This window comes from Mytilinidion resinicola (genome assembly GCF_010093595.1).
Source record: "Mytilinidion resinicola strain CBS 304.34 unplaced genomic scaffold BDZ99scaffold_8, whole genome shotgun sequence".
Classification (NCBI taxonomy): domain Eukaryota; kingdom Fungi; phylum Ascomycota; class Dothideomycetes; order Mytilinidiales; family Mytilinidiaceae; genus Mytilinidion; species Mytilinidion resinicola.
The window spans coordinates 1,593,933-1,606,684 of NW_022985444.1; the positions used below are offsets into that span (position 1 = coordinate 1,593,933).

General features: G+C 52.2%; 6 protein-coding genes across 6 annotated transcripts; 3 read left to right on the forward strand and 3 right to left on the reverse strand.

The window, feature by feature from the left end:
• Positions 1 to 294: 294 nt before the first annotated feature.
• BDZ99DRAFT_562088 (uncharacterized protein) lies at positions 295 to 1,281 on the forward strand (the record flags this gene model as incomplete). The annotated part of the gene is made up of 4 exons (XM_033727333.1): positions 295 to 336; positions 395 to 413; positions 476 to 553; positions 621 to 1,281. The coding sequence occupies 4 exons, from the start codon at positions 295 to 297 to the stop codon at positions 1,166 to 1,168; spliced, it is 687 nt and encodes a 228-aa protein (XP_033578106.1). The 3' UTR covers positions 1,169 to 1,281.
• A 42-nt stretch (positions 1,282 to 1,323) lies between these two features.
• Positions 1,324 to 3,541, reverse strand: BDZ99DRAFT_562098 (putative efflux pump antibiotic resistance protein; the record flags this gene model as incomplete). Its single annotated transcript, XM_033727334.1, has 7 exons — positions 1,324 to 1,823; positions 1,877 to 2,244; positions 2,305 to 2,676; positions 2,725 to 2,931; positions 3,003 to 3,126; positions 3,191 to 3,324; positions 3,387 to 3,541. 7 exons carry the CDS (start codon positions 3,539 to 3,541, stop codon positions 1,507 to 1,509), a joined length of 1,677 nt encoding a protein of 558 aa, XP_033578107.1. The 3' UTR covers positions 1,324 to 1,506.
• A 688-nt stretch (positions 3,542 to 4,229) lies between these two features.
• Positions 4,230 to 5,148, reverse strand: BDZ99DRAFT_344380 (uncharacterized protein; the record flags this gene model as incomplete). The annotated part of the gene is made up of 3 exons (XM_033714419.1): positions 4,230 to 4,383; positions 4,436 to 4,898; positions 4,953 to 5,148. Coding segments are annotated over 3 exons (813 nt in total), but the record flags the coding sequence as incomplete, so codon positions are not given.
• A 371-nt stretch (positions 5,149 to 5,519) lies between these two features.
• Positions 5,520 to 7,323, forward strand: BDZ99DRAFT_475976 (acetyl-CoA synthetase-like protein; the record flags this gene model as incomplete). Its single annotated transcript, XM_033722028.1, has 3 exons — positions 5,520 to 5,822; positions 5,886 to 6,287; positions 6,337 to 7,323. 3 exons carry the CDS (start codon positions 5,520 to 5,522, stop codon positions 7,321 to 7,323), a joined length of 1,692 nt encoding a protein of 563 aa, XP_033578109.1.
• Positions 7,322 to 8,386, reverse strand: BDZ99DRAFT_415588 (uncharacterized protein). Its single transcript, XM_033716758.1, has 2 exons — positions 7,917 to 8,386; positions 7,322 to 7,862 (listed from the first exon to the last, which is right to left on the reverse strand). Exons 1-2 carry the CDS (start codon positions 8,271 to 8,273, stop codon positions 7,587 to 7,589), a joined length of 633 nt encoding a protein of 210 aa, XP_033578110.1. The 5' UTR covers positions 8,274 to 8,386; the 3' UTR covers positions 7,322 to 7,586.
• A 389-nt stretch (positions 8,387 to 8,775) lies between these two features.
• On the forward strand, positions 8,776 to 10,717 carry BDZ99DRAFT_508465 (cytochrome P450; the record flags this gene model as incomplete). Its single annotated transcript, XM_033724330.1, has 6 exons — positions 8,776 to 8,853; positions 8,918 to 9,068; positions 9,117 to 9,160; positions 9,220 to 9,502; positions 9,555 to 9,917; positions 9,975 to 10,717. The coding sequence occupies 6 exons, from the start codon at positions 8,776 to 8,778 to the stop codon at positions 10,628 to 10,630; spliced, it is 1,575 nt and encodes a 524-aa protein (XP_033578111.1). The 3' UTR covers positions 10,631 to 10,717.
• Between the last annotated feature and the right edge of the window lie 2,035 nt (positions 10,718 to 12,752).

Sequence of the window (12,752 nt, forward strand, 5' to 3'; positions counted from 1 at the left end):
GAATGATCCAGAGGAGCAAATTCCCAGTCATGCGGGTCGACCTTGAACCACCGAGAACAATCAAACAAGCAACGGATGTCTAGACCGCCGTTTCATAATACCGTTACTCGCTTGCCATTTAGATTACAGTACGACAATCCCAATTCCACGCCGTTGGGGGCATCCCGATGAATATAAATAGAAAGGAGATAGCCATCCCACAGATATGGTCGTTGCACTCAAATCCTTCCATCTGCCAACTGTTCCCTCTTCTCGGAGTCTCCAGTTCCACCGCCCGTCAGGATATTGTCCAAGATGCGATTCCTCTGCCTGCATGGTTTAGGCACCAATAGCGAGGTGATGATCGCCCCTCTCTACCTCCGCGCCGGTGATCACTGACGAGAGTGCGATGTAGATATTCTCAGCCCAGACAGGTACGCAATCATTGCTCTCACCGACGACATATCCACAGCTCATGCCCCGCGCTGCCATCCAGTGTCCCTCCGCTACGAGATGGAAGAAGGCCACACGTTCGACTTCGTGGAAGGCACCATCCCAGCATCTCCCGCCCCAGGTCCGTCCAGTTCCACCAACTCCGGCTCTCGACGGTCGGACTGACTCCCCCCACTCATACCACACAGAGACGACGTCGTACTATCCCGACGCAGCCGCACACTTCAACTACTTCGATCTAAACTCCGTGTCGAGCATGCAACTCGCATTGGAGCAGCTCGACGAGTACGTCAAGCTGCAGGGGCCGTACGATGGTGTCATTGCGTATTCTCACGGCGCCGCGCTCGTCGCTACTTACATCGTTGCCCAGACACTGGGGCTGGGGCTGAACGATGACGGTACACCCCGAGCCCATCCCTTCAAGTGTGCGATTTTCATATCAGGGGCCCGCCCCGCCGATCCAAAGGCTCTGCAACAGGGTGAGCTGCGGCTGCTCAATGCGGAGCAGGACGGCGTGTTACTGCGGCTTCCTACGGCGCATATCTGGGGCACGAACGACGCGTTGTACCCGGACACCAGTGAGTATCTCAGTCAACTGTGTGATCCTGAGTCCAGGGCCGTGTTTCTGCACGAAGAGGGGCACAATGTACCGAGCGGTAAGGCGAGGGAGGCTGTGTTGGGAGCTAGCAAAGCCATTCGGCGGACTGTCGACAAGGCTATGGCTGTGGTACTCTGATACTATTAGAGATGAGCGTTATAGTGATACGAATTATGCCAAGGGGATTTGTACCAACGGTGCTGTGGAACATCGGCGTACCTAAAGGGAAGTCATTGAAACGTCCGTTATTTAGTGCAATCTTCAAAACTTTTCATTGGATGGCTCTCATGCTGTGAACGTAATTCCTTGAATCCTTTGCAAGTTTTAGTCTATATCTCCTTAAAAGTCGTACGACTTTGTCGCGTCACCCCGAAGCTGACACGTCCCAGCTTCATGAAAACCTAGGTGAATCGAAAGGATTCGTGGAGCCTAACACAAATTTCTCTACCTTGCGCTGCTGTTTGGCCCCAACTCTATCAAGCTATCCATCCCCTGTTCGACCAATTTCGATTCCAGCCCAGGCCTACGACGAGGACCTGAGCCGCGGCGAAAGCGATTATGACCGCGTCCTGCAAGTTGTACGCTTTGGCCATTTCCCGAATAACGTCCACTCGCACGGGTAGTGGGAGTCCCTTTAGACCCTCGGTGTTTTGGAGAATACTATTAAGCGTCTGGGCGTCCAAGATGTTGGCGAGCCCAGATTTGACTCGCTCATTCCAAACATTCGATGCGATGGCGATTCCAATGACCCCCCCAAGAAAGCGGAATTGGATGATAGCCCCTGAGGCAATGGCTAGAGCAAGAATTAGCGTAGTACTTACGCAGTCTGGCACTACCGATGCTCACATAGATTTTCTTGGTTTGCCATGAATGGTGTGGCGAGTACCAGAATGCCGAAAGACATCCCCATGCCAGCTCCAGCTATCGCCGCATATCCGTAACCACTATTTGGGAACTCGCTGGTTGTGGGGAGGGTCGTTAGTAAGGCCAGCCCAATTGTCTGCAGTACCGCTCCAATTAGTAAGACGTATGCCATAGCTAGACGTCGCTTAGAGCCGAGGACATTCGCGAGGGCAGCGCCAAATGCTGCGCCGAAGGTGTATGGGAGCAAATGGATTCCGGCCTTCAGGGCGCTTTCTCCAGAAATGACTTGCAATCGTTGTGGGAGAAAGATGACAACGACATTGAATGGGACACCTGCAAGAAAACTGGATCTGTCTTGTTGTCAGCGGATTGAAAGTGGTTAGCTCATTCGGGCGCTGTGGATGTCTTACAGAAGCATGGCAGCCCACACACGATCGCTGACGAACAACCAAGGAAGGAGTGGTTCTTGCCCTGTTTTTCCTTGAGAAACATACCACTCCCAAGCAAAGAACAAGATCCAGCTAATTCCAGACAGGACTAAAAGAGCTATCGTTCCTCCAGCGGACCATCCGGAGCGGAGTGAGACTTCGATGAGAACAGATGATAACAGCAGGGACCCAGCCAATAATAGAATAGCGCCGACAAAGTCGACTTTCTTGAGTCCATTGGAAGAGACTATAGGTATGCGTCTATGAAGGGGATGAAGGTCTGACGCGTGGTGTGGGAAACCCCGTGGTACGGCTAGTCCGAGGCTCACCAGAACGAAAACGCCGATGGGCAAGCTAGACACATGTCAGGTGCAGCACTGTAAGCTTTGAAAAGTTGCTTACTTCAGGTAGAATATCCATCTCCAACTGGTGTGGCTGCTTATCAGACCGCCGAGAAGTGGCCCCAACAAAGTCGCCATCGCAACCGAAACCGAGTTTAGGGCCCCGTACAATGGTAACTTGCTCTTGGGGATCATCTCATACGTAAACAGGGTGGACATGGAGTAGCATCCAGCTCCACCAACGCCTTGGAAGGTTCGGCAAATGATACTGTACTAATGTTAGCATTGGGCTCAACTTAAGAGAAAAGAAAGAGTTGGTATGTGCAAGGTTGAACTCACAGCTGGGTCATGGTCTGACAAGCTCCGCAAGCGCCAGAGAAGGCCGAGAAGATGAGCATAGTAGCCATGAAGGTGGTTTTACGGCCAAAGACGTCGCTGAGTTTTGACCATAATATCATAAAACCTGTCACGTGTAAGAAGCAGCTACGGCTGTGCAGTACTTGGACATTAGAAATTCCATCTCTTACCCATATAGGTCACCAAGTATGCGCTCACAATCCAGCTAGTCTGCATGAAACCATTGAGGTCTCTCACAATCGCAACGAGAGAAGTGCTAACGATGGTAACCTCGAGATTGATCACTAGTAGTGAAAGGACGACGCTAGATATTCAGTCAACAAGCCGAACGGCACTATCTCATCCAGCCATTATAGCAACACGTACGCAAGGGTTGTCAGGTGTAATCGCCAGCCAAAGAGGTGAGAGAGCTGGCGGTCTGGCAAGATGGGAGTCGCATCGCCGATGTCCGTTTCGACGTCGCTTCGAGCATTGGAAATTCGAGGCAGCTCCATGGGCTGCTCGCTCGTTTTTGAGTTCATTGCATTCCTTGGTCTTGGTGGTCTCGAGTGTGGTGAAATGAGCAGGTGGGTTCATGGGCGAGCAAGGTCGTTAGGTGAGAGAGCATGTGCTTGCATCTTTAAGAAGGAGAGGGCGAAACAAGCTTTGGGGCGCGTTTGCCGGAACGCCTAAAAACGCCACTAACGGTCGGCTATTACAGCAAGTGCAGCTGAGTTACACACGGATAATGTGCGTTAGATGTAGTCTTACAACAAAGGCGTGGCGCACCACGCCTCGGCCTTCACATGTCTTCATGGATCTGTCACTCCGATGCGGCAGCTTCTTCCTTAGCATCAATTCAAAATATTTTCAAATGCATTCAAAATCTAATCATCCGCCTAAATTCACTCTAATATAGCTCAAATCGTCGACAATGAAAGGCTCTGTGACTGGAATGCACCCCTTGCACTCAGGCTCCCACACGTCTGTTTATTCTGATAATGCAACTGCCCGCTCCTTCACACAATTCACTCCGCCTTAATATGTCATGATAGTTCTCTCTTCGTCTTCGGTTTTGCGGGATCGGTGGGATCGGTCGTTTCCTGAACTCTGTGACTCAATCTTGACCATCCGATGAGAGTCCATTTGGGATTTTGGAAAGGAAGAAGTAGTTGTCGTGCGTTTAGACAACAACGACGGAAGCTGCGATTTATCCCAAACCCGAGCGACGACGGGCTTCAAACAAACAAGACATGCTGCAATGAGATATAAGCCTGGCTCTATGATGGAAAGAACAATGAGCCTCGTCGCAGTCCACGTGCCGTCCTCTGCGAAATCCCTAGTGAAGAAGCCGACGAATCGTATTATGGCTGTCACTACTCCACTGGAGGTACATGTCAGCTCGTGATCTTCAGCTGTTGGTAGAGAATACGAACATAGAACCTGTTGCAAATGTGATTGCCAATCCAACTTTCACATTGCGTGAGACATGCAGCTTGATAATAACGGGAATCGGGAGACCTAGCATAATGAGATCCGTTAGGATGTTCATCAATGAGCTCCAACGATACCAAGCATCGATGTCGATACAGTGACCGCCGCCAGGAAGATTTTGATTCCAAAGAAACTCCAAGGGTACGCAAATGACGAATGCTGGAACCATGGACCCGATACAGTTCGCAACGATGAGGCCGGCTGTGATCCAGCAGACTGCGCGGTGAATGGGCTCGCTGAAGATGCGAAGATACAGGCAAAGGATGCTGAGCTTGGGCATGGCGATGGCAGGGAGATACGTGAGCGGGATGATGAAGGTGAATTTTGCCCATGTTTTCAGTTTCCACGGCGTGTTCTTTGCCACGGCGACGACATGATAACCCACTCCACCCGCGTAGACATCAACTGGAAAAGGTCAGGCAAGTGGCCGAATACATAGTACGAAAATGGCCGAATTACCTAGACAAGATGCAATCACCCCAAAGGAGAAGATGGCGGCGGCTACTATGAAAGCATCGTCCCAGCCCCAAGGCGCCTTTTTCATACGTCGGGAGACGAAGCGTAGGCATACAAAAAAGATATGAAGCACGATAAAGATTGAGGCGCAGAGGATGACGCGGTCACCGTTATACTCTGCCAGGTACTCGGGCGAGTAATGTGGTTCGGGCTTATCGGCCATGATGGTCGCTATTCGCCAATAAGGGTTCAGGATGGGGAAAGAAGAACACCCTGAAGACCAAGACGAAGGCTGGATATGTGAGAAGGATGTGCTGCTGACGCCTGCGGCAAGGGGGCGGCGTCCTGGAAAAATATACGAAGTGGGGGTGTCTCGAATGCATTTCAGTGGCACACACTCTGTAAATTGAGTCTAGATTAGAAGCGTGATACATCGGTGTCACAGCGTTATCATTCATGAGGCGGTGGTACCCGGCTTTTTCGAACTTGGTCGGCGCTCGCGACTTGATAAACCACGACTTCAAACGTGTATTTCCCTCGCACCTCTTTCACCACCTCCAACCAATAACCATGGCTGAGAAATTGAGCCCCTGGCCATCCGCCCGTCACAGTCTTGTCGTTCATCATGTCGATCGAATTGCCAAAGACCACCCCGACACTCCGTACGCCGAGTATTCGCGCTCGCCCACAACATTTGCTGAGGGCTTTCGCACCGTAACATACCGCGAACTTGGGAGCGCAGTCAACGGCTTCGCCTGGTGGATAGAGGACCGTCTAGGCAAAGGCGAAGCCTTCCCTACATTGGTCTATCTTGGTCCCCACGATCTGCGCTTCATCATTTTCCTTCTGGGGGCGGTCAAGGCGGGCTATAAAGTAAGCCTTGCAGTCACACAACATGTTCACCATGCTTGATCGGGTCCACTCACCGGCGCCCAGATGCTCTTCCCGGCACCACGTTACAGTGCAGAGGCTATCTCGGCCCTGATAGTCCAGCTCGAGGGCAAAATCATGCTCACACCAGCTAGCCATCCGCCGATCACAAATATGATTCTTGCCAAACACGAAATGGAAGTCTACCAAGTCCCAGAGCTGGATGAGCTCCTGGACCAGGTCCATCCGCATTACCCCTACGACAAGACATTTGAAGAAGCACGCGCCGAGCCGCTCGTGGCTGTGCATACCTCAGGCACAACTGGATTTCCCAAATCGGTCATTTGGACCCATGAGTGGGCTGATAGCTTTGGCGCAGAACGCTATCTAGAGCCGCCAGCCAACTTTGTATCCATGGACGGATACATTCTGGGAACACGTGTGTTCAGTCTTATGCCTGCCTTCCATGTAAGTTCCAAGTCTTGGGAGGGGAGCTGCAAACTAACGTAGGGGACAGGCGTCACATTTGTTCGCCAGCATCTTCTTCTCCATTTATCGGGGTTCGGTGCTACTCTACCCCCTGTCCGGCATGCCACCCTCTGCGGCAATGGTTGCGGATGCACTACGTTACACAAAGGCGGACGTTGTCGCACTACCTCCCCCTTTCTTGGAAGAGATGGCCGCCAATCCAGAGACGCTCCAGCGTATCTCTGACCAAGTCGAGACTGTCATGTGGGCCGGTGGCGATGTGTCTGTTGCTGCCGGAGACGCCGTCAGCGCCAGGATGAAGCTCTTCACTGCCTGCGGTTCCACCGAGTGCGGACTGTGGCCCATACTCGGGCCCGCCGTTTGGAATGCGGATCAATGGCACTACATGAGATTCCATCCAGCGATGAACATGCGCCTTGATCTTTCTTCGGAGGCCGAAGGCATCTACGAGGCCATCATCCAGCGCAACGACAGTACCAACGACTCCTACGTGCAACCCATCTTCAAGCTCTTCCCCGAACTCGAGGAGTACCGAACAGGTGATCTTTTCCTTCGCCACTCTTCGGAGCTGGGTCTTTGGCGGTACTACGGCCGGGCCGATGATCTGCAAACATTCTCGTCTGGGGAGAAGTTCCATCCCATGGCTCTGGAGCAGCGCTTGACTCAGTACCCGGATGTGCACGAGGCTATGCTGGTAGGGACAGGGTTCCCACGAGCTGCGTTACTCCTTCGTCTGAAAGAAAGCGGCGCAAGTGATGGTCTTGAGAGCGTTTGGCCGCTCATCGAAGAGTCGAACAAGACGTGTCCGACATATGCCAGGGTCTCGAGGCAGCTGGTGTATTTGGTCGACCCGGACAAGCCATTTCCAAGGACTGTCAAGGGGACCGTGCAACGAAAGGTCACTGTCGAGCTGTATCTGGGAGAGCTGCAGCGATTGTTCAAACAGGCAACTGTTGAGGAATCGCCCGCACCGCTCTCGGCATTCACATTGCTTACAGACAACGCCAATTGGTGAAGAGTTTTGAATCACTAGGTTTGAGCAAATGTGGAGGAATTGCAGTATCAGTGTAGATTCGCAGCCCCTTTCGGTCAGGTGTCCTCGTAGAACGAGCGATCATGCCTTATGCTCAAGCAAACCGATGAAATGAAGAACGCCTATCCATTTCCAGTGTACATATGTGTCGCCGTTCAAGGCAAGACTACCATTTGCATCTCCTTGACAATCAAACCATGCCGCCATTGACACCAAACCCTGTGCTAGCAGCTGCAGCTATATAGTCACAGCTGGGAACTCGGCCGCTTCGGCGGATGCTTCTTCTCCCACTCCGCATGAAGCGCATTCGCCTTTTCCACCTTGTCCTTGATCTGAGCGTGCAGCGAAACGTACGGCTCGCCCGCCTTCAACAGGTCCGCCGGCCGCCCAGTAGCAAAGTCGATGAACACAACCCAGCCGGCACACTCCGCAACGACAGCTTGCTGGCGCAGCGACCAGATCGTCGTAGTAGTGAAGTACCGGTCCGGGCGAACGTCGCTAAGCCTGTTCCCAACAAGCACCTGCACTCCACCATCAGCGAAAAGCCCACCTCACACAACCCAACCCAAACCTACCGAGTCTGGATACGCAGCCGGCCGCTTGAGATTGTACGTGTACCCCTTGAGCACGGGGCCGATGGCCTTGCCGCGCAGCATGTCGGCGTACTTGTCGCCCATGACGGTGGCGAAGCTCTCGAACAGGCGCATGTTGGCCGTCGACGCGTACTTGGCGTAGATGGGGTTCGAGACGTGGTTGTTGGGGTCCTGGTCCGCGGACCAGTCGACGGGGATCTCGGCGAGTGAGTCGTAGTCGTAGCCCATGCTCACGGCCGTGTCGACGGCGGCGGTGCGCAGGGCGTGGTAGGGCGAGGGCGCGCAGGGGTGGTAGTTGGAGGAGGCTTCGAGCGGGGAGGCGAACTTGGGGTTGGCCATTGTGGTGAGCGTGGTGTTGGTGTTGATGAGAAGGTTATGCAGGGTGCTGGAGAAGTTGGATGGATAGTCGCAGGGGGAGTTGGCTTGTGAGGTCAATGATGAGGGTGGAGTTGTGCCGCACTGGTGCTAGGTAGGCATCGGAGCACGGGGTGGCAGAAAATAAAGCTAGCTACCCCCGGAATCCGAAAGCGAGCTGCAAGGCGGCCGTTTGATCGACCGGCCCGCCTTGTGACCACTCAATACCGGTGAAATCATCCCATTCGGGCCGAGGGCTTCTTCACCGGCACCGTCCCCGTTTTCTGTATGGCCTTCTCGGTGTACAAGCGAACACATGTGTCACTGTGGCTCTGTTAACAAGCCCGCCATTATTCTATCAAAATTTAGAAGCAAAGCGAAAACGTTGCAGATATTAAATTGAGAGGACGACACAACGGCTATCTATATACCCCGCGTCAAGGGGGCTAGTAAAAGGCTGGTCTCATACTCAACCAAACTTCTCGCCATGACTTCTGCGCTCGGTTCCTTCGTCTATTGTCTCATTCTCGCTATTTCACTGGCACTAGGTTTGTCTTCACTCACGGTAAGCCTATTCCCTCCATTGGGCCCGATTTCTATCATTCTCCACACGAGCTAATGCATGATAGGTCGTCGGCATCTGTGCCTATCGATTATGGCTCCACCCTCTCTCCAAATACCCCGGGCCCTTCTGGGGGAAAATCACCAATCTTCACGCCGCGTACCACTCGTGGAAAGGCGACTTGCATCTTGATATGTGGAGATGCCATGAGAAATATGGTTGGACGACTCCGTCCCTGATCTTGCCATTGCTAAGTCAGTAACGAGGCGACCACATTCGTTACGGTCCCGATCGTCTCATATTCAACACCGTCGGGTCAACCAAAGGCAAGTCTTCGGAGAGATTGTACTTCATCTGTTCCTTACTTAGGCTGATGAATTCGTCCTAGATGTCTACTCCTCTGGCAAGGACGTGCATAAATGCAAAGGCTACCTTACCATGATGCATCGAGTCCCCAATACCATCACCCAACGCAACAAGACCCTCCACGCAAGACAACGCCGACTTTTGAGCCACGGATTCTCCGACGCTGCACTCCGGTCCTACGAGGAGACCATCGATCGTCACGTCCAACGGCTTTGTGAAAAACTTGGTCCTGACGACTGCGAATCTGATGAGAATTGGTCTTGCGCAAAGGATATGTCAAAATGGAGTAGGTCAATTGAAGGATAATATTTAATATAGAGATGCTTACCACGTCATAGCTGGGTACATCACTTTTGACATCATGCTAGACATCATCTACGGCCGCCAAAGTGCGATGATTACCAAAGCAGAGAACAGGTATCTCCTTGAAGCCATTGAGAAGTCAAATATCCGAGTCGGAGTCCTGATGCCGCTTTGGCATCTTAAAGGCAGCTTTATCGAGCGATATCTGTTTCCGAGCTCCATTGTGGCGCGATATGAATTCCTTGCCTTCGTCAAGAATCTTCTCAAAACCAAGGACGATGAAGGGGCTGATGCTTCATGGAGGCAGAGTGTATACTCGATCCTGAAGGGATCGGAGGGCAAGGAGGGCCTCGGACCAAATGAGATTGCGGCCGAGTCAACGAACCTAATTGTAGCAGGTTAGTCTATTCCAATACATTCCTCGTCTATTCTTCTGCTGATACGCTAGTAACTAGGCTCTGACACGACCTCTACAGTTCTCGCTGCCGCCTTGTTTTATTTATCTCGCGATCCAACTGCATATGCGAAAGTGGCAGCAGAGGTCCGGTCTTGCTTCCACCGCCCTGCCGACCTCCACAATCGTTCTCTTCTACATTCATGTCTCTACCTCCGGGCGTGCATTGAAGAAAGCATGCGCATGGCGCCACCGATCGCATCCGCCCTTTTCCGTGAGGTAGATTCCGGTGGCACCATTATTGACGGTCACTTCATCCCCGCCGGCATTGACATCGGCACTTCCATTTACAGCATCCATCACAACAGCCAATATTTCCCAGAGCCCTTCCAATTCCTCCCGGAGCGCTGGCTGCCACTGAAAGACGGAAGTAATCAGAAAGATGTCCAAGGTGCACACAGCGCCTTCATGCCCTTCTCCATCGGCTCGCGCGGCTGCATTGGCAAAGTGTTGGCCGTGATGGAGCTCCACAGCATCCTAGCCAACCTGCTATTCTTCTTCGACTTCCGTGTTGCAGAGGGCGACGTAGGGGCCATTGGTGAAGGGAAGAAGGATGCAGAGTGGGGAAGGCATCGGGAGGGTGAGTATCAACTGTATGATCATCTCACAGCGATGAAGTATGGTCCTTTCCTTCAATTTCGTAAACGCGAGCTGTAGAAGACGATTCTACACTAGCATTTACTCCAACTTGTCGGCGGAAGATAGAGCCGGCCTACTTCATCTGCCCCTAACGAGTTCAATGACACTGTCGCTCTTACACTCTCCCTCTCGTGAAGGACCTTGATTAATCCGTGATCCCTGTCGACGACCCTGGACAAACTTGGCTGCCGGCGCGGGTCGGTCCGGTCGATCTTCCTCCCTGCTAGCATCGCAGATCCCTTTTGCAGATCGGACCAGACTAATGTCGCTCTCCAAGCTCTCCGGGGATTGCTGAGCGAGCGTTGCTGGGTCTTTTGGCGTATCTCTTACTCACTTCAAGCCATCGGCATCCTACGGTAGGTGCTGCAGTATCAATAGTATAGCTAGAGGTAGGCCTTTTCCTTCTGATGGTCATCACACTACGTTTTCCTATAGCATTCGCATAGGAACTCGCGGAAGAATGGGTCAACGGCTGCTGATCCAGGACAATTAGAATATCGTATAGAGACCGCAGTGCAGCGTCATTGATTGCAGCGCACTAGGGAGTCTCGTTTTGCGTGGCCCATTCAGGGCGACCTCCGCTATCTGAAATCGTATGTCTTCAAATCTGCCAAACTCTAGGGATGGCGAAAATTCTCAGCTGAAACTATAAGAATAAGCACAAAGCGTGTCTGCTTGGCCGTATCATAGTTTGCTCACCTTCCCGATCGAATCGACCACTTTGCATCATTTACCACGCATCTACGAGCTGTAGCTAGGTCCTAGGATACCAAAATGGCATGAGGTAGAACTATATTTAACGAGGTGCGGAAGGCAGTCTTTCTCCTTACCCTTGCTATGAGTCGGTTTGTCTTTGACTTCCTCAGCGAACATTCTCTATGCCCTCCGCTCGACCAGGGCGATCATCTCCAGATATTTCACATCAAATGAGACAACTGTCCTTTTGAGTGAAATGGATCCATAACGGCAAGGAGTTGGGCAAGTCTCTTGAGACCGCATCTTCAGCCATCGACGCTCAGCCGCACGACATAAGCTGCAAGCAGCCTGGCGTATGCTTACCTATACCATAGACGGGCTCGCCAGCTCTGCAGCCCCGTCAGTAATGAACGTGGCCGAGGCCTAAGGAAACGCTATTTGGTTGAAGGGAATGCCGAGCAAGCTCTTCTCTTCGCGAGGTTTGATGGACGAGCGTCGATGTGCAAGAACTGTGCCTGTTGGAAGATCATCAGTGCTGCCATGCACGGCAGAACAATATCAAGCACCTCAATCTCATTTACTCTCAGAGAAGACACATAATCTACATATCGTATATGGATTCATAATATCTTACCTACCCCAGCGCTCTCATGTCCACTGATCGTGTCCCATGTCTTTTCGCTATCAGAAAAGTCACATGCTTACTAACAGAATCACCTGACTATCACCGTCTCCTATGTATAAAAACTTCTTCCGCAAGTAAGATCTCATTCTTCATCGGAGGGACACAGCTCAAGAGCCATTCAAAATGTCGATTGCACAACTCGCACGGAGTGGGCTGAGGACTTTGGCTTTAAATGAGCCACGACAACCATTATGGAGTGCTGGTGAGCGCGGCGAAACTTGAGTCACCTCGTCGTCCGATGGCTGGGGATTTTTTTCCGGATTGCTGATGCTTACCATCTCTACCACGTCCATGCGGGCTGTTGGGATGAAAAAAATGCGAGTGGGAAACAGCTATGTGGAGAGGCGAGTAGCATCATCGTGTCCAATTGCTGAGTCGACACTCCACACGCTTCTTGGCCCGAGGCGGTTTGATCCCAAGGCATTAGCCAGTGCATTCATGTCTTTTTCAAGACCGCAAGCCCAGGTCCCCACCCCACTCCATGGCCCATCTGCCTTCCACACTTTTGCAGAACCCAACTGCTCCTCCACGATGAAAAAGAACGTCTTCCCGCGAGTTGGGAGAAGACTTTATACCCCCAGAACTAGGCGAACAACTTGGGACCACATGCTTCTCACGTGCCTTCTTCCCTGCGCTTCCGAGATAGCAGCTGAGCCCAGCGGCCGAAATGCGTCCGGTCATTCCTTTGGAGAATCCCTCGTGACCGTTATGTAATCTACCCTTCTCCCGGGTATAAAACCCTTTTCTCGGCCGCCCGAA

Coding starts and splice junctions, on each gene's coding strand:
- BDZ99DRAFT_415588 (XM_033716758.1), bottom strand. CDS start 8,273: ATGGCCAACCCCAAGTTCGCCTCCCCGCTCGAAGCCTCCTCCAACTAC. Junction 7,863..7,916: donor CGGCTGCGTATCCAGACTCG/GTAGGTTTGGGT, acceptor GGTGGAGTGCAG/GTGCTTGTTGGGAACAGGCT.